The 24,232-nt window shown below is 44.4% G+C and overlaps 1 protein-coding gene across 12 annotated transcripts in view; it reads right to left on the bottom strand.

The window, feature by feature from the left end:
- ERG (ETS transcription factor ERG) overlaps positions 1-24,232 on the bottom strand; it is a 368,978-nt gene that overhangs the window by 14,645 nt on the left and 330,101 nt on the right. For 6 of the 12 annotated variants that reach the window (XM_029603434.1, XM_029603440.1, XM_029603435.1 and 3 more), the window contains 4 exons: positions 23,511-23,582; positions 15,670-15,756; positions 5,888-5,944; positions 704-751 (listed from right to left, as the gene is read on the bottom strand). In XM_029603434.1, the coding sequence (XP_029459294.1) occupies positions 704-751; positions 5,888-5,944; positions 15,670-15,756; positions 23,511-23,582 (264 nt within the window). The remainder of the gene's footprint in view (positions 1-703; positions 752-5,887; positions 5,945-15,669; positions 15,757-23,510; positions 23,583-24,232) is intronic. The other 6 variants (XM_029603436.1, XM_029603442.1, XM_029603439.1 and 3 more) reach the window with 3 other exon arrangements.

The raw sequence follows: 24,232 nt of genomic DNA, 5'->3' as shown, positions 1-24,232 counted from the left end.
TTCCTGGTTTTTATGGGTATCACGCTTGGGGAACGCTGATTATAAAGATCTATCAACATATAGGGTGGGCTAAAGCAACACAAATTTCATTCACAAACATCCGATGCCGTTGGCAAATGCAGATTTTGTGAGGATGGCACTCAGAGCCCAGAGATTAGTATCCCTCCAGGTTCACCACCTCACATGACTCCCTAAAATTCTTTTTTATGCAGTGTTACTAGTATGAGAGGGCCTGTCCATCTGTCCATATGCGTGTTGCAACTTGCATATGGACAGATGGACAGGCAATGATCTGCCTGAAATTCGGCAAGGATATTGAGAGGAAAAGTTGTTGGGAACTGTGATTTTCATTCAAGTCCGTGCAAAATTCCAATTGGCGGACAACTTTGAATCTCAAACCCCCATGCTACCTTTCACTGTCTCAGAGGAAGGGAAACGCGCCTTTGTGTCATGTTTCTAGCAGGCATTTTACAACTTGTTTGATTTTGTGCAAAACACTGGGTCGTATAACTCTAATTTCCAAGCACATGAGAATGTTGTCAAATTAAGAGAGAAGGAAATTTGAAGTTCCAGAAATTTACAATTTAACTGCAGAACTTCCTATTTTTTCCTACACTATGTTCTCTGTTTCTTAAAAAAAAAAGAAAACATGCACAATAAGGCAAAATGGGAAATTAGTGAAAGTGTAACAGAAGCCTCCTACCTGGATTTGCAAGCCGACTGCTGGTTGGTCCGAGAATCTGATAAGGATCTGTTCAATAGTATTACAAACAAGAAAAACAAAAATATAAGGGGGTAATTTTCAAAGGAGTTAGGCGCATAAATGTTACATACTATCATAGCAATCTTCAAAAGCCATTTACTCTAGTTAAGTGCATTTATTCGAGTAAAACCCAGTTTTATTTGAGTAAATGCTTTTTAAAATCAGGCCCAAAGAGAATAAAATGCAAATATGGTTTTTGTTCCTTGAAAGACCAGAAATTTCACAGGAAAAGACAAACAATCTGGAACCATTCATGAGGTTTGCATTTAATAACATAATGATGTCTCGGCATCACAGGTCTACACTGAATTTGTTTGGCGAACTTTAAAAATAAAGCACCTGATATTTGATTCCTAGAATCAAAAACTCTGCATTGGTGGTCAATTAAATTCAACCGATTCAAAGGGTCCGCAGTGGTCCGAGTCCAGGCAAATTACTGTGAACTGGAAAATTCACATCAGGCCCTGCTGGATTTTGCCCATATTCACTAAGGAGATTTTCCACAAACTTCTCCAGAGAATTGAGGAAGGCTGAAAACTTTAGCAAATTCGAAGCAGGCTAAAATTGATCTTTTTCAGCTTCAACCATGAATTTCCCCCAAATCCTTGCAATATGCTCTATCAGAATATTACACAGACCTGCAATGTACACTTTGGGATCTATCTAATAAAGTTTAATGCACAGTCTACGGCAATTTTGCATACACTAAAAAGAGGGTGCAATGCAACAAGGCCTTAACGTGCACGTTAAGACAGCCCCTCAATTAGCCCTTTCCCACACGCAAATTAGGGTAGATCATTTTCAAATGAGAGTTTACCTAGCCAATGGGAAATAGCATGGTATGTAGCCCTGTATGCTGCGGCTTAAAATTCTTCATGCTCATTGGCCCTTTCAATTTGTACTGGTTATCATGGAGGATTTTGCTCTCCCCCCACCTAAATCCTGGTGAAGAGAAGGTGTCCCCCTCCCCAACCCCCTCTCCAAGTACCATTAATCCCCTCAATAGGCAGAAATCCCCCACAATGAACACTAACATCCCCCTATCACTGAGAGGCGAACCCTCCCGCAGTGGTGACAAGCCCCCTCCCCACCACCACCTCCCCCAGCCACCTCTCCTGAAACATGCCTGTCATTCTGGAGGGGCTGGATGTTCATGAGCAGAGGCGACATTAGAGCCCTCCTGTGCACGCCGTTGCCATCGGCAAATGAAGCCACTGAGGTCTCTTCATCTGGGGGCAGTGTCATTTGTTGAGAGCAGCAGTGCAGAAAAGAGGGCCCCGATGTGTCTCTTGCCCAGAAACATCCGGCCCCTCCGGAAGGGCGAAACACGTTTCCGGAAGGGTGAGTGAGGCATTGGGGCCGGGTTCTCTGGCCACCGGAGGGATAGTGGGGACGCCTGTGCAGGGGGTTGATGGTGCTTCGAGGGGGCTGGGAATGCTTTCTCTTTGCCGGGTTTTGTCAGGGGAGAAATAAATCCCCTGGGCTAACCAGCCCAAATGAGAAGCATGGGGGCATTCAGGCTGTAGCTACCAGGGATGTTACACTAGTTTGTGTTAACGTCCGCATTACTAGAGAGGTCAAGATACTGAGGGCAAGTTTTACTGTTCCCTTGGTAACTTTTCTTTCGTGGCACATTAAGCCCTGTTTTAACATGCATGTAAACATTTTAGCAAGGTTCATGGTAAAATCCTTCCACCACAAGCTTTATGGCATAGGCCCCTTTGTACTACACAGTGCAAAATTGATCCTGCAAAATATACAGGGCCACTCAGAGGGAGGGCCATTTTCTGGGCCTCACGGTCAAAAGGGCCTCAGATTTAGACACTTAAAGGTGAACTTTAAAAGCCCGGTGCGCCAAAACCAGGCGATACCCACATAAGTCGGGTGATGTGTGCCCCGAGCAGATTTTGAAAGGTGCCCACGTAGTCGCGCATCTCCCGCTATGCGCACAAAGAGTTTTTTCTCATAAAAGGGACGGGGCTTGGGCATGCCTGGATTTCACATTGAGACCAGCACACAGATGCTTACACTATCAAGCATGCGCCGGGGTCCCCTGCCTGGGCGAACTGGGAAAACTGGGAATTGCGTTAGCACACGTCTATTAAAATCCTCCCACTTACGCAGTAGAAATGGCATTTGCGTGCATAGGGCCTGATTTTAATAAGCATTTACATGCATAAATGTAACTACTATTGTAGCAATTTTCAAAAAACATTTACTGAATGAAGTGCACTTACGCTAGTAAATCCTATGGACAAGTCAATGGCATTTATTGCAGCAATTTTCAAAAGCCCACTTACTTGAGTAAAGTGCATTTACTGGAGTAAAACCCATTTTTACGTGTGTAAATGCTTTTTAAAATCAGGCCTAAAGGTGCACAACCACTTAGAATTGTGCAATTGTGCATGCGTTCAGCCTATTTTATAACATATATGTGTTACGTGCGTATATTATAAAATGGCCACATCCTTGGGCGCTAGCCGGCAAACACGCCCACATGTGCAGCTGCGCACTTGTTTAAAAATTGCTGTCTTCATTTTTTGGCATTTGGTAAGTTTTGCAACTTGTTTTATTATTGCTAGGGTCCTCAAGAGCTGGAAGTGGCCCAGGCCTCTCTGGACATCTGTGAGGGCCTAGATGTAACCTTTGTATTACAGTGTTGAGTGGATACCTGCAAGATACACTTTGTATTACATGTAGAATGCATAACTGCAATGCACTCTTTGCATTACACAGTGCGGAATGGATATCTGCAAAGCACACTTTCATAGGATGACTACAGTTTTCTTTTAAGAAACATCTGAATGTTAGGCAGAAATGCATTATATACTATCCCATTTATTATTAAGCTTGTATCATAAATATTAGACAAGATGATTCCTTAGAGGTCAACATTCAAAAGAGTCACACAGGTAAAATTGCTATTTGCCAGCATAAATCTGGCACTTCAAAATGTCTTTCCTTTGTCCGAGTAATTTTGTTTGCAAAACATTTTTGTGCAGGCAAAGTTACCAGAGCAAAAAGCGGGCAAGGCATGATGCATTCGGAGGGCAGGTTAAAATATTGAGCACTTTCCTTCTAAATTTGTGTAAATGAGTCTGTCCGCAAAAATAGCTGGCCTAAAGTTGTCCAGAAAATGTTATCCAGATATTTAGCAGAGATCCACACAATGAAGCAAAATTTAAGACCCGCACGAGCGCCTGTTGGCCGGCACATGCACTTGGACGCGCCGATGTTATAATACACATGCATATATATTTGCGTATGCGTGCGTGTTATAAAATCGGCTATCCGAGTGTACATGTGCGCACAATTTTATATTGACGCGTGCATGTGGGCGCGAATGCCGTCTCAAGCGTGTAAGTGGGGGGTATTTTAGTAGGCAAACGTGGCGACGCAATGGGCTGTTTTACCAGCTCGTTCCCAGTTCATCCCAGTAAAGGAGAGGACTTCCCAAACCTCCCTATTTAACTTGCCTCCCTTTTACCCTATTAGCCCCGAGCCTTAAAACTCCGCTGTCTAGCCTCGGTTTTTTTGTTACACCACTTACACGCAATCCGTAGCAGAAGTGAAAGTTACGCAGTAGGGGACCCCGGCGCTCGCTGGCTTGCGTAACTACTTGCGCGCTGATTTCATGGTGCAGTCCCGGCCTGCCCAGGCCCCGCCCCTTTTTTCAGAAAACTTGTTTTTCATGTGCGTACCTGGAGATACGTGCATGGCCGTGGGCCTTTTAAAATCCGTGCGGCGCATGCGGGTTCCAGTCGCATGCATATCTCCCGGTTTTGGCGCAAGCGGGCCTTTGAAAACCGAGCAGAATGGGCTTCAGAATATGGGGCTTATGTTTGACTGACAACATGTGCTACCTCAGGTCTGAACGCAGGAAACGTCAGTGGCTTGGTGAAACTCATTCAGGCTCCGCTCTGCTAGATTTGGAGGTACGCAAAACTAAGCCCAGGAGTAAGTTTCTACAGGATGAAGAAAGGAATAGATGCCAATCGTCTTATGAAATTCCTTTACTGAAGTGGAGACACAAAGGTAGCCCGACTCTGGCCGAGTTTCGCCGTATCAAGACGGCTGCCTCAGGGGCTAAAACATAAATAAATAATCTCATAAATAAATAATAATATAAAATCAATGAATTAAATTATAAATTAAAAACAATGGATAACAAAATGTCTATTTTTTACATGTGTTATGATAAAGGTGACCTTTGTGTCTCCACTTCAATAAAGGAATTTCATAAGACGATTGGCATCTATTCCTTTCTTCATCCTGACGGCTTTTATAGATCGCCTTCCTTTGTAAGTTTCTACAGGACAGAGCCAAGAACACCCAGACAACGTTTCACAGCATAAGAAAATCAACAGTGGGATGAATATCACCAGTTAGTTATCCATTTCTGTGGATGAGAAATTTCACAGAACAAAGGCCATGGTGGTAAAGAGACCCCCATGACTAAGAGCAAGCATGGCCTTCTACTGTTTTTTAATAAATAGTTCCTTATATGCTGATCCTGGCTCCATACAGTCTCCTGCTTTCCACTTGTCTGACAACACAAATGTGTAATAAATGGCAACATTCCTTATCTAACCTCAGTTTGAGATTAATTCGAGCAATTTCAGACCTTAATTTCCTTTATTTTTTTCATTCAAAAGCTTCTGCCTGCTCTTTCTGGGCTTCCAACTCTGTCAGAACCAGTTTCTATTGGGCTATGGTGCCATGATTCTTCATTCTCAATTACCCAGGGTTTTTACGCCATTTTATAACTATCACCCACACTCCTCCCCTTCCCCAGCCAGCAGCACACCCCTCCCCCCCCCCCCCCCCCCCCCCCACACACACATACATCTAGGTTCAGTCATCATGACAGTCCTCATCCAGGGGCCATCAAACACGGCTCCCCTCCAGAAGCCAATATGCATGTATCCATGTAATCTCAAGTCTGGCCACTAGGTGTCACTGCTGTACTTCTTTAACCCAGGCTCTATAGCATCCACAACCTCGGCTGGCCCAGGTCCAGGGATCAAACCTGGGTCCTCTGCACGGCAGCACCTCCACTGAGGCACACTCTAACAACCAAAGCTTAAAAAGCAGAGAAATTAAGTTAGATAATGTCGCACTAACCTAACTGAGGACGCGGATCTTCTGTTTTGGTAACTGTTGAGGATGAGGGTTGGATCACTGTAAATAAAAAACAGAAAAAAAAAAAAAAAATCAGCAGCAAGACCACTACATCTTGCCCACAGCTCCCATTACCCGGGGATGAGAATAGTATAAATTATGGGAAGATACTAAACTTGGACATTTCAAAAGAAACATTTTTAACTCACAATTCATATGAAAATTTGCCAAAATGCAGCAACCTGGTAAACCTAGCAGAAATTTCAGTTTCAATATATGAGTTTCAAGTGAATTTTTTGCAGAGAACCAGAGCACTCTGCGCCTCCCCCAGTCATCAGCAGATTAAAATTTCAATTCATACATGTTGCTACCGTACTGTTTTATAACTGGCAGCTGCACGACTGCATCCGGAAAGTGATTGTGCTGGCAGAGATTCATTACTTCCCTTATTATTATTATTTCTATGGAAACTGTGAACTTTGATGCCCCTGGAAGTGAGGAAATGGGTAGGAACAGGCACAGCTGGGATGCCTTTAGCAAAAACTGTAATAAATGCAGTTTCACATGAAGAATAACAGACCAGGAACTGATCAAATTTAGAGCTCGCTAGAACTTTTTGGGTCTGACTTCTGGCAGAGACAACCAAAATATTTTGTTGTAGCCAATGTTGGGCAAAATGGTAGACGTTATTCTTGAAAACAAGATCACTGCCCATATAGAAAGACATGGCTTAACAGGGAGGAGTCAACATGGTTTTAGCAAAAGGAAGTCTTGTCTTACCAATCTTTTAGATGTTTTTGAAGGTATAACTAAAATGTAGATAAAGGTGAGCCTGTTGATGTAGTGTATTTGGATTTTCAGAAGGCATTTGACAAAGTTCCCCATGAGATACTCCTCAGAAAGTTGAAAAGTCATGGGATAGGAGGCAGTGTCCTGTTGTGGACTGGTAAAAGATAGGAAACAGAGAGTGGTAATAAATGGTCAATTTTCCAAGTGGAAAAGGTCATTAGTGGAATACCACAGGGATCTGTATTGAAACCTGTGCTGTTTAACATATTCATAAATGATGTGGAAAAGGGAATGATGAGTGAGGCGATTGGATTTTCAGATGACCCAAAATAATTCAAAGTTGTTAAAACAGCAGCGGATTGTGAGGAACTGCAGAAGGACCTATTGAGACAGGGAGACTGGGCATCTGAATGGCAGATGAAATTTAATGTGGATAAGTGCAAAGCGATGCACATAGGAAAAAGTAATCCCAATTACATGTACACAGTGCTAGGTTCTGTATTGGGAAGGTCACCATCCCAGGAAAATAACCTTGGAGTCCTTGTGGACAGCACATTAAAATCCACGGCTGTGCGTGTGGTGGCGGTCAAAAAAGAAAATGGAATGTTGGGAATGATTTGAAAAGGAATGGAGAATAAAATGGAAATATCATCATATTGCTTCTGAATCGATCCATGGCGTGGACTGCACCTTGAGTATTGTGCGCAGTTCTGATTTATTTATTTATTTATTTATTTATTAACTTTTATTTACCGACATTCGTGAAGCACATCATGCCGGTTTACAAAGAACTCAGGCGGGAAATACAATGAAACAATATAACAATATAACAATATAACAATAACACATTAATAACAGAACCAAAAATCTGAATACAACGAGAACCAAAGGATCAATGATAACGGGGGGAGGAAGGGGGAGGGAGCGATGGAGGAGGATAGGCAGGGGGCAGGTTATGGGGAGGGAGGGAGGGTATTCACTAGGATATAGTTTATTTAAGGGGAAACTGGAGGTGCAAAAGAGAGAGAGGTGTACTCGGGGAGATGATAACGGCCAGAAGGCCCAAGGATCTAGGGATGGCTAGGGGGGGGGAGAGGGGGTGGGGATGGGTCGGGCGAAGGGGGGGTAGGGGTAAGTGACAAGGGCAGGGGGGGCTGGGAGGTGTGGGAGCGGGTGGAGAAAAGTCGGGCGGGTGGATCTGGGGGAGAAATTAAGTTTGGTTAGAGTCAGGGTAGGCCTGTCGGAAAAGCCATGTCTTGACTCCTTTCTTGAACATGTGGAGGGATGTCTCTTGGCGTAGGAAGGTGGGGAGGGAGTTCCAGAGGGTGGGGCCGGCGACGGAGAAAGCTCTTCCTCTGGTATAAGTTGAATGTGCTGATTTGAGGGACGGGGTGTAGAGAGTGCCTGTCTGGGATGTTCTTGTAGGGCGGTCAGAAGTGCGGAAACGTGGCATTTCATCGAGCCAGGTGTGATTGTATTTATGAAGGGAGTTGTGAAGGATGGTGAGAGTTTTGTATTGCGAGCGGAAGGAAATGGGCAGCCAATGTAGGTCTTTTAGTATGAGGGTGATGTGGTCCCTTTTACGCGTACCGGTTATGATTCTCGCCATGGAATTTTGAAGAATCTGAAGGGGTTTGATGGTGGTGGCTGGGAGTCCTAGTAGCAGGGAGTTACAATAATCTAGTTTCGTGAGCATAGTGGTCTGTATGACTGTGCGGAAATCGTGTGTGTGGAGGAGGGGTTTGAGTTTTTTTAGGATGTTTAGCTTATAGAAACCTCCCTTTAGGAGAGCTTTGATGTGGGGTTTAAAATTTAGGTGCTGATCTATGAAGACGCCTAGGTCTCTTACAGACTGGGGCTGAGAGAGGGCTGTGGTTGTATTCTGGGGAGTGTTTCGTCGCGTGGGGAGGGTGAAACGTTCAGGCTGGTTAGAGATAACGATTAATTCTGTTTTTGAAGTATTAAGAGCTAGGTGGAGCTCAGATAGCAAGGCGCTTATGGTGGTAAGGCAGGATTCCCAGCGCTGCAATGGTTCGCTTATGGACCCTTGAAACGGGATGAGGATCTGCACGTCATCCGCATATAGGAAGAATTTAAGGCCTAGGTCGGAGAGGAGGTGGCATAGGGGTAGGAGATAAATATTAAAGAGGGTGGAGGATAGGGATGAGCCTTGGGGGACACCTTGCGTGATAGGTATGCGTGAGGATTCGTGCTTGTCGATTTTTACTAGGTATTCTCTGTGTGTTAGGTAGGAAGAGAGCCATGAGAGGGCTGTGCCGGCGATACCTATTTCTGCTAGGCGGGTCATTAGTATTTGATGGTTGACTGTATCATAGGCAGCTGAGATGTCTAGTAGGGCGAGTATGTACGAGTTTCCATGGTCCATACCTTTAAGTATGGTGTCTGTCATGGCCAGTAGTAAGGTTTCGGTGCTACGGGCTTTACGGAAACCGAACTGTAGGGGGTGGAGGACGTTGTGGTCTTCTAGAAAGTCAGTCAGTTGTTTGTTGATTACCCTTTCTAGGACTTTGGATAAGAAAGGGAGATTGGAAATCGGGCGGTAGTTGGCAGGGTCTGTGGGGTCGAGGGTAGGTTTCTTAAGGAGGGGCTTGACTATGGCCAGTTTTAGAGGGTCTGGGACGCTGCCTGCGGTGATGGAGCAGTTGATTAAGTCTTTAATAGGTTTGGTGATGGTGGGGGTAATGGAGAGGAGGGTTTTAGAGGGAATGGTGTCTGAGGAGTGTGTGGCAGGTTTCATCTTTTTTAGGATGGCTTCTACTTCCATGTTGGTAGTGAGGTCAAATGTTGTAAGTGTAATCTTTTTGTCATTGGGAAGGGGGGCGAGGGGGGTGGTGTTGTCAGGGAAGCGAAGTAGAATGTTGTCGATTTTGTTCTTGAAGTAGAGAGCTAATTCTTCGCATCTTTTGTTGGAGATAGTTTCATTGATAATGGGTGTGTTAGAGTTGGTGAGTTCAGAGACATATGTGAATAAAGCGTTCGCATTAAATTGGTAGTCATGGATTTTTGCCGCGTGGAAATCACGTTTGGCTTGGGTAATCGCGTGACGGTATGTGTGCAAGGTGTTGTTGTAAGTAGCTTTAAGAGTGGTGGATGATTGTTTGCGCCAGGCGCGTTCTTTAGCTCTTAGTTCTTGTTTAATTGTTTTTAACTTGGTGGAGAACCATGGTTTTCTTTTCTCAAATTGTACTAGGGGTATTTCTTTGTGGATGATGGGGCATAATTCGTTGGCTATGGTTGTTGTAAGATTGTTCCAGGAGTGGAGTGCACTGTCTGGGTTGGAGAGATCGATGTTATTAGTTATTTTGTCGAAAGCTAGGGTGAGCTCTTCCGTACTACAGTGTTTACGGAAGGAGATAGTTTTACGATGTTTTTGTGTGGTAGGTGTGGGGACTTTGGTTTCAAAGGTAGCATTAATGAGGAAATGGTCGGACCATGGTATCGGAGTGATTACAGGGGGGGTGGTAATGGTTATTTTAGAATTCACAAAGATTAGGTCGAGTGTGTGGCCCGCCTTGTGTGTGGGTTCGGTGATGATTTGTTTGAAACCCAGGGCTTTGAGGGTGTCCAGTAGAATCTCGCAGGCGGAGGTGGCAGGGTGGGCATCCACATGGAGATTGAAATCCCCTAGTATAATGGTAGGCAGGTCTGTTTTGATGTTGACAGTGAAATATTCAGTAATAGGTGAGGGATCTTGTTCAATTAGGCCCGGGGGGGCATAGACTAGGCAGATTTGCAGGGAATTGGATGTAAATAGAGCAATTTCTAGTTTGGGCGGGGGTTGAGTGGTTTGGAGTTTGAGACTAAGTCTTTTTTTTTGGCTGCCAAGAGTAAGCCCCCACCTCTTTTTAGGTCTTGGGATGGAGAGGAGGTCGTATGTCTTTGTTGGGAGCTGGTTTAGGAAAACCTGGTCAGTGTTTTTTAACCAGGATTCGGTAATGGCACATAGATCGGGATTGTTGTCTATAAGCAGGTCATTTAGTATGGGTCCTTTTTTTTGGATGGATTGGGCGTTAAAGAGGGTAATGGCTAAGGTGGTTAAGCCCAGAAATTGTGAGAAGGGAGGGGTTGTGATAGTTATAAGGGATTTGCGAGGGTTGGGTGGAGGAGGGCGTATTGTGAGGGGTTTGCGTAGCAAAGGGCAGTGCCGTCTTGGAATGGGGAGTAGGCACATGGTTCTGGTGGCAAAGTAGGGCCTTGGGCAGTAGGGGACAACAAACAGAAGGGGGGGGGGGGACTGTAGCGTTAGATGGAATAGTAGGGTGTTAGGGAAGAGATCTGGTCTTGGAGATAGCTATAGGTTGTTTACATATGGCCGGTAGGTTACAATGAATGGTTGGGTACACTCTAATGTATGGTACACTCTAATATAGGGTACCATCAAAAGCAGGGTACAATCAAAAGCAGGGTACAATCAAAAGCAGGGTACAATCCAAGGCAGCGTTAGGTGGATCAATAAGATGTCAGGGGAGACGCTGGGTGTTGGGAATAGTTAAAGAAAATTTACATAGGGTGAGCAGGTTACAGTAAAGTGCAAGGAGCGCTCAGATGCATGAAGTAATCAGAAGTACAGAGCATACATAGGCAGGGTGCTATCCAAGGTGTTTGTTTTTAGGCAGGTGATTACACCTTTATATATATCGTCAAAAAGGTAGCAGAGTGTTCCAGTTAGGTCTGAAGCGGTTTTTTTTTTTTTTTTAATTTTTTATAGATATATATGTTCGCCGTCTCCGCTGGTGCCACTTCTGCACTGGTCACTGAGTAGAGGGAACAACAGAAATAGGCTCTTACCCCGAAGTGGGAGGCGCCGACCACGCGAACCCCAGTAGAGGAGGGATGAGATGCAGCTGAGGCCGGGAAGGCAGAGCATTACAATACCCGTTGCGAGCTCCAACGGGTTTCGGATACTCTGCTGTCAGTCATGGGTATAATGCTGCAGTTACTTTGTGGTTCCTCCGTGCGTATGGGTCAGGGCTTCTTCGGGGCTGCAACGAAAGGGGCAAGACAAAGGGGCCTGCCCCTTTGTTGCGCTCCTTCGTGCGCGCGACGCCCGGCGCGCGACGCCGTACAGGGCACTGAATTTGTAAACCCCGGCAGGCCGGGCTCCAATTGGAGGCGCTGGCTGGTGGGCGGGATCAAGCAGGGCTCGGCGCGGTTCCCTTTCACTATGGAGCTTTTTCAGCTTTTTGCAGCTTTTTACATTTTTCTTTAGGCTGCGCTGTCGGTGCTGGGGTCGACCGGGTGGGGAGTCCCATCTCAAAAAAAGACATAGCGAAACTAGAAAATGTGCAGAAGAGGGCAACTAAATTAGGCATCTGCAAGCCCAACATTTTTGTTTCAGTTCAACTTTCGTTTCAGGGAGGTTTCATTTTTTCCATTCATTTAATGTTTTCTTTTGTAGGGTTTGTTTACCAAACCAAAAATCATTAATGCCCTCCCCAAAATAAAACCTTAAAATAAAAAGAACTAAAATGGGCCTCTACAGCCCTCTTCAACCACCGACCTGCCATACATCAACATGATGCCAACTTTACCTGAGGCAAGTGCTGAGTGATGTCACTTCAGTGTGGGCCTCAATGAGACCTCAATGTGGCTAGTGCCATTTTCAAATCTACCACCAACCAGGGCAGGAGCAAGTGGGGAATGCTCCTGTCATCTGGATACTAGGAGGCAGATATTTTTTAAAAAAGCTAAGCTCCTAAATTTAGTCCTCTAAATTAAGTCTCTAAGTTAGGCACCTATTTTCAGACAAACTTAGGTACCTACATTTTCAGCTGAAAATTCACATAAATTAAAGAATCTAAACGTTAGGCCTGTTATTTATTTGCCTAGATTTAGGCCCCTAAATTAGGTATCTAATTCTGAAAATCAGTGCTGAGCTCCTAATTTACCCCTAGATTCCTCAAAATGCATTAGTAACACATTGATAACAAAAAGGGGTGTGTTTAGGGAAATTTTAGAATTATCATGGGTGTAGTTACATAACTCCTATTTTCACATGTGAGTGAGTGAGAGAGAGAGAGAGAGAGAGAGAGAGAGAGAGAGAGAGAGAGAGAGAGAGAGAGAGAGAGAGAGACACTGACTATCTACAAGGCCCTCATAATAGTGAAGTATTTATATCTCTATAGGAGGGCCATCTAATAGGTCAAGGTGAGGTGTTGGTGGTGGTTTAGGGTTTTGGGGCCAGTTTCTCATGTAGAGTGAGACGTATGAACAGCACAGTACATCTTGATGAAGATTTGACTTCATTTGGAGTGAGGAAAGTCTCATAAAGATTCCATTTCTACTATGTTCTCTCACCCTAGCTTGATGGACTCCATAACAGGGTACCATCAAGCTAGGGTGAGATAACATAGTACAAAATTTCATCTTTGTGAGACTTTCCTCACTCAAAATGATGTCAAATCTTCATCAAGATGTACTGTGCTGTTCGTATGTTTCACTCTACATGAGAAACTGGCTCCTAAACCCTAAACCACCACCAACACCTCACCTCGGCCTATAGATGGCCCTCCTATAGAGATATAAATACTTCACTATTATGAGGGCCTTGTAGATAGTCAGTGTCTCTCTCTCTCTCTCTCTCTCTCAGTCTCTTTCTCACAATGACCAAAATGCAATTCTAAAAATTTATCACCAGGAAAAATAAGCATGTGTTATGCTCCCTCATTTCCTAAATCCCGCCCAAACTCCTCCCTGATCCCACCCCTTCCAAAAATTTGCATACACGCCATGCGCTAGCGTTATTATCGCATGCATTAATGCCATAACGCGTTTTGATGAATGACCCAGTTTGTTTCCCCACCCTAACTCTGCCCCAGTAGCCACCCACTTTTTAGGCTCCTACATTTAGGTCCTTAATGAAACTAGGAGCCTGAATTTAGGAACTCAGCCCTAGTATATTTTCAAAAGGACTAATTTAAGAGCCTAACTCCAAAAGTTAGGAACCTAAACTCTTTGAAAATTGGCCCCTAGGAGTCCCCATGAAGGGGTGAGTGGGGAACTTCTGACCATGGCAGTTGATCCTGGGGGAAGGCGGGCATTGAAGCCCAGGAGTTGCGCAGCTGGGCTGAGCTTAATCCAGCTGTGTAGGCCCAGACCCCTCATTTTCTTTTACGGAGTGGGATGAGATTTGAACAGGCCTCTGGAGGCTCCAGTTAGCTTTTAAGGGGGCAAGAGGGAAGTCAGAGAGAGCAGTGAAGGCCCCTGTTATTTTTTGTGAGGCAGGGGAGCATGTTAAAAAGCCTTAGAAAGGCCATTTTTTAAAATAAAATGAAAATACCCCAGAATTTTCAAGTATTTTTGTCACATTTGGAATGAAATGAAAATGGCCTCATTTGTTGCTTTTATTTCATTTGTTAAAAATGAATGCATATCCCTAACAAAAATGATAAAAGGGATGGAATTACTTTCCTATGATGAGTTTGGGAAAAGAGATGCGTGAGAGGCAACATTGCTCTAACAATCAATAGATTTAATCAAATTGTAGAAATTACTTTTTCACTCACTGCATGATCAAGCTATGGAATCTGTTGCCAGAGGATGTGGCAAAGGTGACTAGCATAGTAGAGTTTAAAAGAGGTTTGGACAAGTTCCTGGAGGAAAAGTCCATAAAGCATTATTAGCCAGGTAGACTAAAGAAAACTATTGCTATCTGTGAGAGTGAATAACAAGAAATAGATCAACTTTTTGAGATCTGCTGGGTACTTTGACCCAATATGGCAATTGTTAGAGACAGAATGACGGGCATGATGGACTTTGGTCTGATCCAGTATGGAATTTCTTATGTTCTTATAGGTCTTATGTAATTCTCCCTCTTGCCTGTGATTCTTCCTTGAGTTCTAACCAACAGAAGAACTCTCCCACCTGCCTGTGATTCTTCCCAAAGTTCTAGCCAACAGAAGAACTCTTCCACCTGCCTGTGATTCTTCCCAAAATTCTAGCCAACGGAAGAACTCTCCCACCTGCCTGTGATTCTTCCAAAAGTTCTAGCCAACAGAACTCTCCCACCTGCCTGTGATTCTTCCCAAAGTTCTAGCCAATAGAGCTATCCCACCTGCCTGTGATTCTTCCCAGAGTTCTAGCCAACAGAACTCTCCCACCTGCCTGTGATTCCTCCTAGAACTCTAACAGAAGCCTCGCAGATGCCTGTCCTTCCTTCTATAACACTAACAATAGAAGCACTTTCACAATAACAGGTGCTCCCTTCCAATTTCTAACCAATAGAAAACCTCTCTCAGCTGCACGTACTTGGTTCCTAACCATCAGAAGAGCTCTCCCAGCTATCTGTTCCCTGCCCATGATCTGAGTTATTGAAGGTGTCACCAAGTGTCACCCATGAGAAATATCTTCTCAGAGGTCTATATTAAACTGCTCCCAACTGAATCCCTGGTATAGTCAATATTTATTACTGTCCTGATTTTGTTCATTTTCACCAAAAACTTAAATCTTTTGTTGGACTGAACAGTTTCCTCATTACAGTGAAGATTATCTGGCTAGAACACATTAAGGAAATTAATCATTTAAACGTTCACCTTCTGTTCTGTCCCTAGTTATAAATGTACAAATAAATTAATTCACAATAGGAGCATAAATGTCGAAGGCAGATATAGAGCGCGTGTGTTGTATTCACAGTGGCATAGATCTGGCATCTTTCCTCAGATTTCAGAGGGAATAGCTGGCTTAGTAAATTCCTTGATTATATTGACTTTTTAAACAGTAGAACTTACAGAAGTGCCTTTATGATTGTAAAGTGAATTTCTTTGGACCAAGGGGGGGTTCCAGTTCCAAAGGGAATTCCCTCTGTGACATCAGAAACATTTGGAGAACAGCTCGCAAAAACTGCAAACCAATAAAAGTCAGAATTCCTAAGTTCCATGATCAGTCTATGTGGGTGAAACTGGATTGCAAGGTGAGTTGACTAAGACTTTCCAGACTGATCTGCTGATCCTGACTTGACAGGTTTGGTGCTTGCTTACTGTGAAAGAAAGTAAATACTCTGCCTTTTGATGGAGGGGCTTGGTGGTTTGTCCATGCCGATCTTCTTGCTGGCTCATAAGGTAAATCTGCAGAGAAAAAAACAAACATGGATTGAAGTATCTAGACTGAAAGAGGTTTAGCTTAGGTCTCTAAAGGCTAACTTTAAGTATTCCCAGAGGGGATCAAGAGCACAGATTAGCCTAAGCGATGGAAGCACACTTGTGACTAATTATAGCTGAAATGTTTTTGCTTTTATCAGTAGACTCAAGTCATGTTTCCTTTATATAGCGTGGAAGGAGACCTATATTTGGGGAAATAATCCAGGAAAGAATATTCAATAGGTGAAAGCTTCCCAAGGGATAACCTGAAGAAGGTAGGAATATGTCCGAAGTCTCTTCTAACTCTGTCCTAAGTCTTCCTGGTTGCTCTCTGAATGTACTTCATTAAGCAGTGGTGACACTGGCTCCTTAATAAAGAATTTTTCTGACTAAATGCCCACAATCCAGTCCTAGATGTCTCGCAAATACCCGCGCTTCCTTCAATAGCACTAACCAATAGAATAATTTCCCAATAGCAGGTGCTCCCTACCAATTTCTAGCCAATAGAAGAGCTTCCTTATCCTCTACTAACCAATGACAGAGCTCTCTTACTGCCCGTGCTCCTTTCCACAACTACAACCAACAGAAGAGCTCTCCCAGCTATCTGTGTTCCCTGTCCATGCTCTGAGTTGTTGATGGTGTCTCAGCCCCAGCTTCCAGAGGCCCCTCACCCCTTTCAACAGAAGAGGACCGGAAGGCTCATCTGCATACCCTACCCAGCAGCCCCCAGGAGATGATTCCAGGCTTCATGCTCCACAGACCAAGCTTCCAGAGGTCATCTTAAGGTTCTTTGCTATAAATTTTATACAGAATGAATTTAATTCAAAAGTTGGGTAATTAATATCTTGATTAATTATAGTGTTTTGAGGGTCATTGTCAAACAAATATTAAATAAATCAATAGACTAAAATTACTTTAGATTAGCTTTACATTCCTACTCCCTTAGAAATTTTAACTTGATAACAAATCATTAAATTAAGATGCCGAAAGCAGTCCAGCATCGAGAAGGAGGCTTTCCAGTCTTTTCACTGAGTGCCATATGTATGATTATCTCCCAGCCCCCAAGGGGTTGTATGTGTGCACTAAGTGCAAAGAGCTCCAAGCCCTCAGAGAACAAGTCTGAACTCTGGAGGCTAGAGGCAGACCTGGAGGAGCTAAGGGAAACAGAGGTATATAGAGGAAACCTTCAGTGATATAGTAGCGAGGCCCCACCTCCAATCTGATAGGCCCTGTGCTGCCTTGGAGAATAAAGGTCACCTAGAAGGAGAGCATCAGCTTGATGAGGCAGGAAGCAATCCTGTAGCTAGGACCTGCCCACAAGGTGATGTAGTATCCTCTCGCACTGAGGATAGGTCTCCAGTGGTACATGCCCAGGAAGCAAAGGTTAGGACAGCTGTTGTAGTGCTGATTCGATTATTAAGAAAGTTGATAGCTGAGTGGCTGGTGGACATGAGGATTACTTGGTAACTTAGGGCATCACAGTAGAGAGGTTGCAATAAATGCCAGTAAAGAGCATTCCGGATTTACGCGTGCAGGGCCCTCGCGCGCCTATTTTGCATAGGCCGCCGGCACGCGTAAAGCCCCGGGACGCGCGTAAGTCCCGGGGCTTTTGTAAGGGGGCGTGTTGGAGGGCGGGGCCTACTGACACGGCGTTTCGGGAGCGGGTCGTGGCGTTTCGGGGGGGGGCCCAGGGGCGTGGCGCCGGCCCGGGGGCGTGGTCGAGGCCTCCGGACCAGCCCCCGGGACCGGAGGATGGAGCGGGGCTGCCGGCCGACAAAGGTAAGGGGGGGGTAGATAGGGCCGGGGGGGGTGGGTTAGGTAGGGGAAGGGAGGGGAAGGTGCAGGGAGTGCGAAGGAAAGTTCCCTCCGAGGCCGCTCCGATTTCGGAGCGGCCTTGGAAGGAACGGAGGCAGGCTGCGCGGCTCGGCGCGCGCAGGCTGCCGATTTTGCGCAGCCTTGCGCGCGCCGACCCCAGATTTTATAAGATATGCGCGGCTACGCGCGTATCTTATAAAATCAGGCATACTTTTGTTCGCGCCTGCTGCGGGAACAAAAGTACGCGCTCGCGCAACTTTTTAAAATCTGCCCCTTAGGGAAGAGTAACCCAAATTATAGCTACACAATGCAAGGCTTCACATTAGGAGTCATCATTCAGGAAAAGGATCTAGGTATCATCATTAATAATAAGTTGAAATCTTCGGCTCAGTGTGCAGCAGCAGCCAAGAAAGCAAATAGAATGCTAGGGATTATGAAGAAAGGAATGGAGAATAAAACAGAGAATATCATAATGCCTCTGTATCACTCCATGGTGTGACCTCATCTTGAATATTGTGTGCAGTTCTGGTCCCCACATCTCAAAAAAAGATATAGCAAAATTAGAAAAGATACAGAGAAGGGTGACCAAAATGATAATGGGGATGGAACGATTTCCCTATGAGGAAAGGCTAAAGAGGTTAGGACTCTTCAGCTTGGAGAAGAGAAAGCTGAGGGTAGATATGATAGAGGTCTATAAAATAATGAGTGGAATATAAAGAGTAAATGTTATTCAGTTGTTTACTCTTTCAAAAAGTACAAAGACCAGGGAACACACAATGAAGTTACTAGGTAATACATTTAAAACTAATAAAAGAAAATATTTTTTTACTAAACACATAATAAGCTCTGGAATTTGTTGTCAGAGGATGTGGTGAAAGCTGTTAATGTAGCTGCATTTAAAAACAGTTTGGACAAGTTCCTGGAGGAAAAGTTCATAAACCATTATTAAAGTGGAGTTGCAGATATCCACTTCTTATCCCTGGGATAATCAGCTTGGAATCTATCTACCCCTTGGGATCCTGCCAGGTACTTGTGACCTGGATTGGCCACTGTTGGAAACAGGATGCTGGGCTTGATGGAACTTTGTCCTGATGGAGTATGGAAAGTCTTATGTTCTTAGAGCAAAAGCTGGTTTATAATGGTAAAAAACATACAATTTAAAAGAGAGAAAACAAAAACTCTTTGTAAGAATTTTCATGGGTACACAATTCAGCAGTATTCTTATAGAGGACAACTTTCAAGGCGATCTACGTTCAAGCAAAAAGTAATTTACCCCCATGCATTGGCTGTTGGAAAGTTGCCCTCACTGTAGCTAAACATCCGTGTATAGCTCACATTGCGCAAACGTTTAGTCGCGTTGAGAGGAGGCGCACCTGGGGGCATATTGAGGTGAAAGGAGGAAAGTATGGATGTAGGTTGCAGGTGCATGTGACCATAATTGTCCCTGTAGCAAAGTTTCAAACAGAAAGTACACTGCGGTATGTGCTAAATGTTTAGCTAGCACATTCATTAGTCCGCTCTCTTTAGAGAGCACGCCTGCTGCGTGTCATTCTCATGGAGGGCAATTTTCCAAAGGCATTTCCACAGGCAAAACAGGGCTTTGCCTGTAGAAATGACTTGTTATAAAATTGCCCATTTGATGTGCAGGTAAACTTTGGTACATTTGTCCCGTATGCGCAGAAGTTTACCCAGTCTGAGTAGAGACATTTCTGGGGAAGGAGATGGGGAGAGAGGTGGAACTTACACGCACAGTTTTGGATATTCAAAAGCCCGTGCATAACATTTCCTGAAACATTTCTGCGTACATCTTAGAAGGTGTAATTGTGTGGGGGCAGTTTTGATGGGATAATTTTCTAAGTGAACACAGGCACATAAGCTTGCTTTGAAAACTGGTATAATTTCTGTGCAGTTTTGGCAGCTTTCTTATGCAGGATGTTACAGAATGACTGCCTTAATGAACAGTATGTTAAATATGATTTTAGCATGTACACTAAAATATTTAGTGCCTCCCTGCAACACAGTTTAGCCTGAACTTTTGTGAATCAGCCCCATTGTATCAAAATACATCCCCTGCATATTCACTGTGTATATCCTGAAAACTAGATGGGCCAGGTGAACCCTGAGAATTGGGCAGACACCCATGCACTCGGTTATACAAGCACTCTCAAGATCATATGTCATCAATACCTAAATAAATTGTCAAAAAACCCCAAACCCAACACAAAACTAAACCAGATAAACAGAGTGAAGTAACTTGGCTGCCATTTTAGTCTTCTTAAATATGCAGAAATAAAGACCAGCATACAAATTATCTTTTCATGAGACTAACCCACTACATTTCAGACTAGTTTCGAGAGTCATATTCTTTTGGTTTAACTCAGCATCACTGTTAAGATGCAACTTTGCCCATGTCTGCTTCTTGAATTAAAACATGAAACCATACTATTTATTTAATTCTATCAAAAATGACTGGCACTGCCCAGGATTTTTTTTTTTTTTTACCCGCAAAGAAGTTTTACTCTGCCAAAACACTACAGATGGGATGGAAAGTAGAAGGCAGGGAAACTGACAATCCAAGGACATTCTCTAGACTAGCGCCCCCAGTTAGTCTGCAGAGGACGGCACAGTTTGGGTCTCCATTTGAGTGACCGAGAATATGGACCGATGGGAGAGAAGCTCTGAATAATGTGCGAAATCTTAACCGATCCAGCTTTCTGACATTATTAGGCATGGCGGGAAAATATGGAAAGAAAGCGTAATCCCAGTGTGTGATCCAACATCAAACTCTCTTTAATTTATTTAGTCTGGCTTCTGGGTATCTCAAAGCCACTGTGGTCTGATAGAAGATTACATTTAAAAACTTGAGGCTTTTTTGGTTTTGTTTTGCTTGTTTTGCTGAGACAGACAGTATTTTTTGCTTTTTTTGTTTTTTTTTTTGTTTTCTATTCTCTAAAACCGCAGGTTGTCTATAGCAACAGTTCCCAAACTTGTACTCTGGGACCCATAGCCAATCCGGGGGGGGGGGGGGGGGGGGGTTGTTCAGGATCTCCCTAATGAATATGCATGAGATGTATGTTCAGGCACTGCCTGCACTTTTGCAAACATATTGTAGAGATCCTGAAAACCTGACTAGCTAGGGATCCCTAGCTAGGACAATAGTAAATATATTCTAGTATAAGACTAGAGCACATCTCCTACCAGGAGTCAAGGGGGGTTTAAACCCCGATTCGTCAGTAATTACTCCAGGTATTGCATTCTCTATCCACAGCACGCTCTTTGAAACTCATGCACCTTGGCTATCCCTCTTTCTTTCTCCCCTTTGTCTCTCTCTGCTCCCCACTCTTTCCCCTGCCTCTCTTCCCATTTCCTCTACCCTGCCCTGGCAAACCGCCCCCACCCTACGAGTCACTGAGGTGTGGCAACAGCGTTTAAGATGTGCGCCTATGCAGTCTTCTTAGCTTAAGACCCGCCTCGGTTCATGAGAAGGTCCTAATCCACTTCCTCAAGACGGCGGCAGAATGACAGCGTGACCACCTATCCGAGCATTAAGGATCGAGTCTCACAAGCTTTAACTGGCTAATTTTGAAGCAGGTTAACCCTGTATTTAGAAAATGTTCCAATTCTGACGAGCTAGATTTAACTCCCTAAATGAATATGGCAGGCAGATATAGCTGGGGATAAAGGAGAGGCTCCAGACTTTGCCGGTCAATGTTGATCTTAGTAACCAGCTAAGTTTAGCCAGGCAACCCCAGCTGCCCACATAACTATCTTAGATCTAGTTAGGCACATTTTGGTGAACTAAATTTAGGGGATTTTTTAGCCAAAGACACAGCCCATTAGGTTTAACTGAAAAAGATACCAGGCTAAAATCCACTGATTATCATTCCCGCACAGCAGGGTCTTCGAAAATTGACCCCCAGGCTTAAAAGGAATAAACGCGGAGGTCACAGTGCACTGGGCCTGCCGCACTAGGCCAGCAGCTAGGTTTTTGTTTTGGTTTTTTTCAAAACAAACTTGAGTGGACACATCTTCACACCTCAGCGTTTCACTGCAAGCAGCTGAATGTTCAAACCCGTTTATGCGTGAGGGTGGGGGCTGTACGTGTAAAAGTGCACATAGGAGCACTTTCGTGTGAATACTTTAACAAATACAGTACAGAGGCATTGCGGGGGTAGGGTTGGGGGTGGGGTTAGTATTTATACTACTGAGCAGGGTCGGTGCATATGTTGCAGTAGTTCCATACGCCTAAATTTTCAAAGCCGCCTTGTGCATGGACGTTTGCTTGGAATATTTGAACTGACATCTATGTATACTTTTTTCTCATGCTGTTATAAAATGACCTCCCCAAAATGCAAACAGGGTCACAGGATATTGATAATTAATGATGCGCCATCAGGTTACAAAAAACCTCCTTTTATCTAACATTCTTTCTTGTCTTCAAAGCATTCAGAATCTGTAATCTTGGGCAGCTGTAAGAATGTTTCTTATTGGTCAGAAGCTGTGGAAGGGAGGACAGGCAACCTGGGGAAGCTCTTACATTGGATAAAGCATGAAAGGAAGCACAGACAGATGGAAGAGTTCTTCTATTGGTCGGAGGCCATGCAAAGGAGTACAGGTAGCTGGGAGAGCTCTTCTATTGGTCGGAGGCCGTGCAAGGAAGCACAGGTAGCTGGGAGAGCTCTTCTATTGGTCGGAGGCCGTGCAAGGGAGCACAGGTAGCTGGGAGAGCTCTTCTATTGGTCAGAAGCTGTGCAAGGGAGCACAGGTAGCTGGGACAGCTCTTCTATTGGTCAGAGGCCGTGCAAGGGAGCACAGCTCATCAGAAGCTGTGCAAGGGTGCACACGGAGAGCTTTATGTTGGCTAGATAGCATGGAAAGGAGCACAGGGAGCTGGGAGGGCTCTTCTCTTGGATGAACTTTCCCGCATCAGTTGCAGAAAGACATAGAAAACTGTCAAAATTTGAACATCAATAAATTTTGTGGTCCATTTTCAGTCACCATCCAGCCAACAAAGGTAGCCATTTAAACTTACCCAGCTAACATGGCGGCACTTCTGAATATGCTCAACCAAAGGATATCTGGATATCTTTATTCAGCTAACTTTAGCAGTGCTCTATGGCATGACCAGAGCTAGTCAAATAACTTATCCAACGAACTTAACTCTGCTTCAAAACACCTCTGGAACACCTTCAAGATATCCAGCTAAGCATCATCTGGATAACTACTTAAATGGATAACTTGGAACGGGTCTGCTAGTGGGGATTTCCAAATCCCGCCATTTGTCCGGCCTTTGGCCCGAACTCAAATCCATAAAGCCTCAGTAAGTGCTAAATTTGAGGAAACAAGTTGTAATGTCGAAGTAGAAGACTCTGGTACTCAACATCATAGTTTGCACAGGGTCTAATCCATTAACAACAAACATTCTGGGGAGCTAAAAGCAGCACTGCTACAAACAGTGCTAAACGTAAAATCAAGCAGACCAGAAGAATCCAGGACAAGGAAATGTAAGGCCACTGTTTCAATCCTTCCTTGGAGGGCGATTTTATTCTAGCAACACAAGTCTTCCCTTTCCTTGACAGGGCAGCCAGGGGATAGCAGAGAAGCATGAGCCGAACTAGGGAGTCTAGGGAAGGTGAAGGTTGGAGGGTTAGGCAGGATCCCATCCTGGCCAGGAGATCAGCAGGGATAGGGATCATGTGGCAGACGTGAGGGAGAGGGAAAGGGGAGCCGTGCGACTGAATCAAGCACACCAGTCACAGGTTAGGCACATGCCATGCACATGTCCAGATAAAGATCACAAAACTATACACATGCGCATATCAATGCAACCATTACATAAAAGTACATCGTCATGGAACATAGTGAAGAACCAATTAAAAAAAAAAATACAAATTTACAGTGCAAAAATGTTTGGCAATCATTCATACCTGGTCTGTTTGCAATTCTTTGGGTTGCTTCAGGATAAACTGAAGTATTGGGGAAAATAAAAGTTGCCCCCCCTGTAGACAGAAGAGACAGGACCTATAAGGATCATTTTTCACAGTCCCTGCGGAGTGCGCGTATTCCGACCTCTCCCACTGATGCTCCATACGACCCTGGGCAAGTCACATCATTTCACTCTGCGTTGCCTCAGGTACATACTCGGGGTCTATTACTAAACCGAGGTATTTTTCCCAGAGGGGAAAATACTGTGGATTTCCCAAAGCTCCAGTCCCAAGTATCACAGCTTTGTCAATCGCACAGTATACTCCCCAGAGGTGAAATACCACATCTTAGTTGTTCCCTCAAATTAGCGCACGATGGTGATTCCATATTCTGAGGCCACCATCTTTTAAAAACCCCGAGTGGCCCAAACAGTGCTCTCCCCTGGTCTCGGTAAAAGCCCAGGGAATCTCAAGAAACCCCCCCCCTGTCCCACTCCCTGCTGCCCCTTTCAAAAAATAAATTTATAATCTCCACCCATTGCTGGGCCTCAAAAACACCAACTCTGTGTAAAATAAAACTGATCCCCACCTCCATTCCCACCCACCTTTCTAACCTTTCCTTATATTAACGTATGATCCCTGATGGCTTAGTGGAGCCCAGCGCGCCCCTTAGAGCTCCAGGTTGTTGACGCCATGTTTAAAATGACGCCAGTCTGCTGCAGGAA

This window comes from Rhinatrema bivittatum, chromosome 5 (genome assembly GCF_901001135.1).
Source record: "Rhinatrema bivittatum chromosome 5, aRhiBiv1.1, whole genome shotgun sequence".
NCBI classification, from domain to species: domain Eukaryota; kingdom Metazoa; phylum Chordata; class Amphibia; order Gymnophiona; family Rhinatrematidae; genus Rhinatrema; species Rhinatrema bivittatum.
Note: the sequence above shows the minus strand (reverse complement) of the source record. Positions and strands in the feature narration are given on the sequence as shown.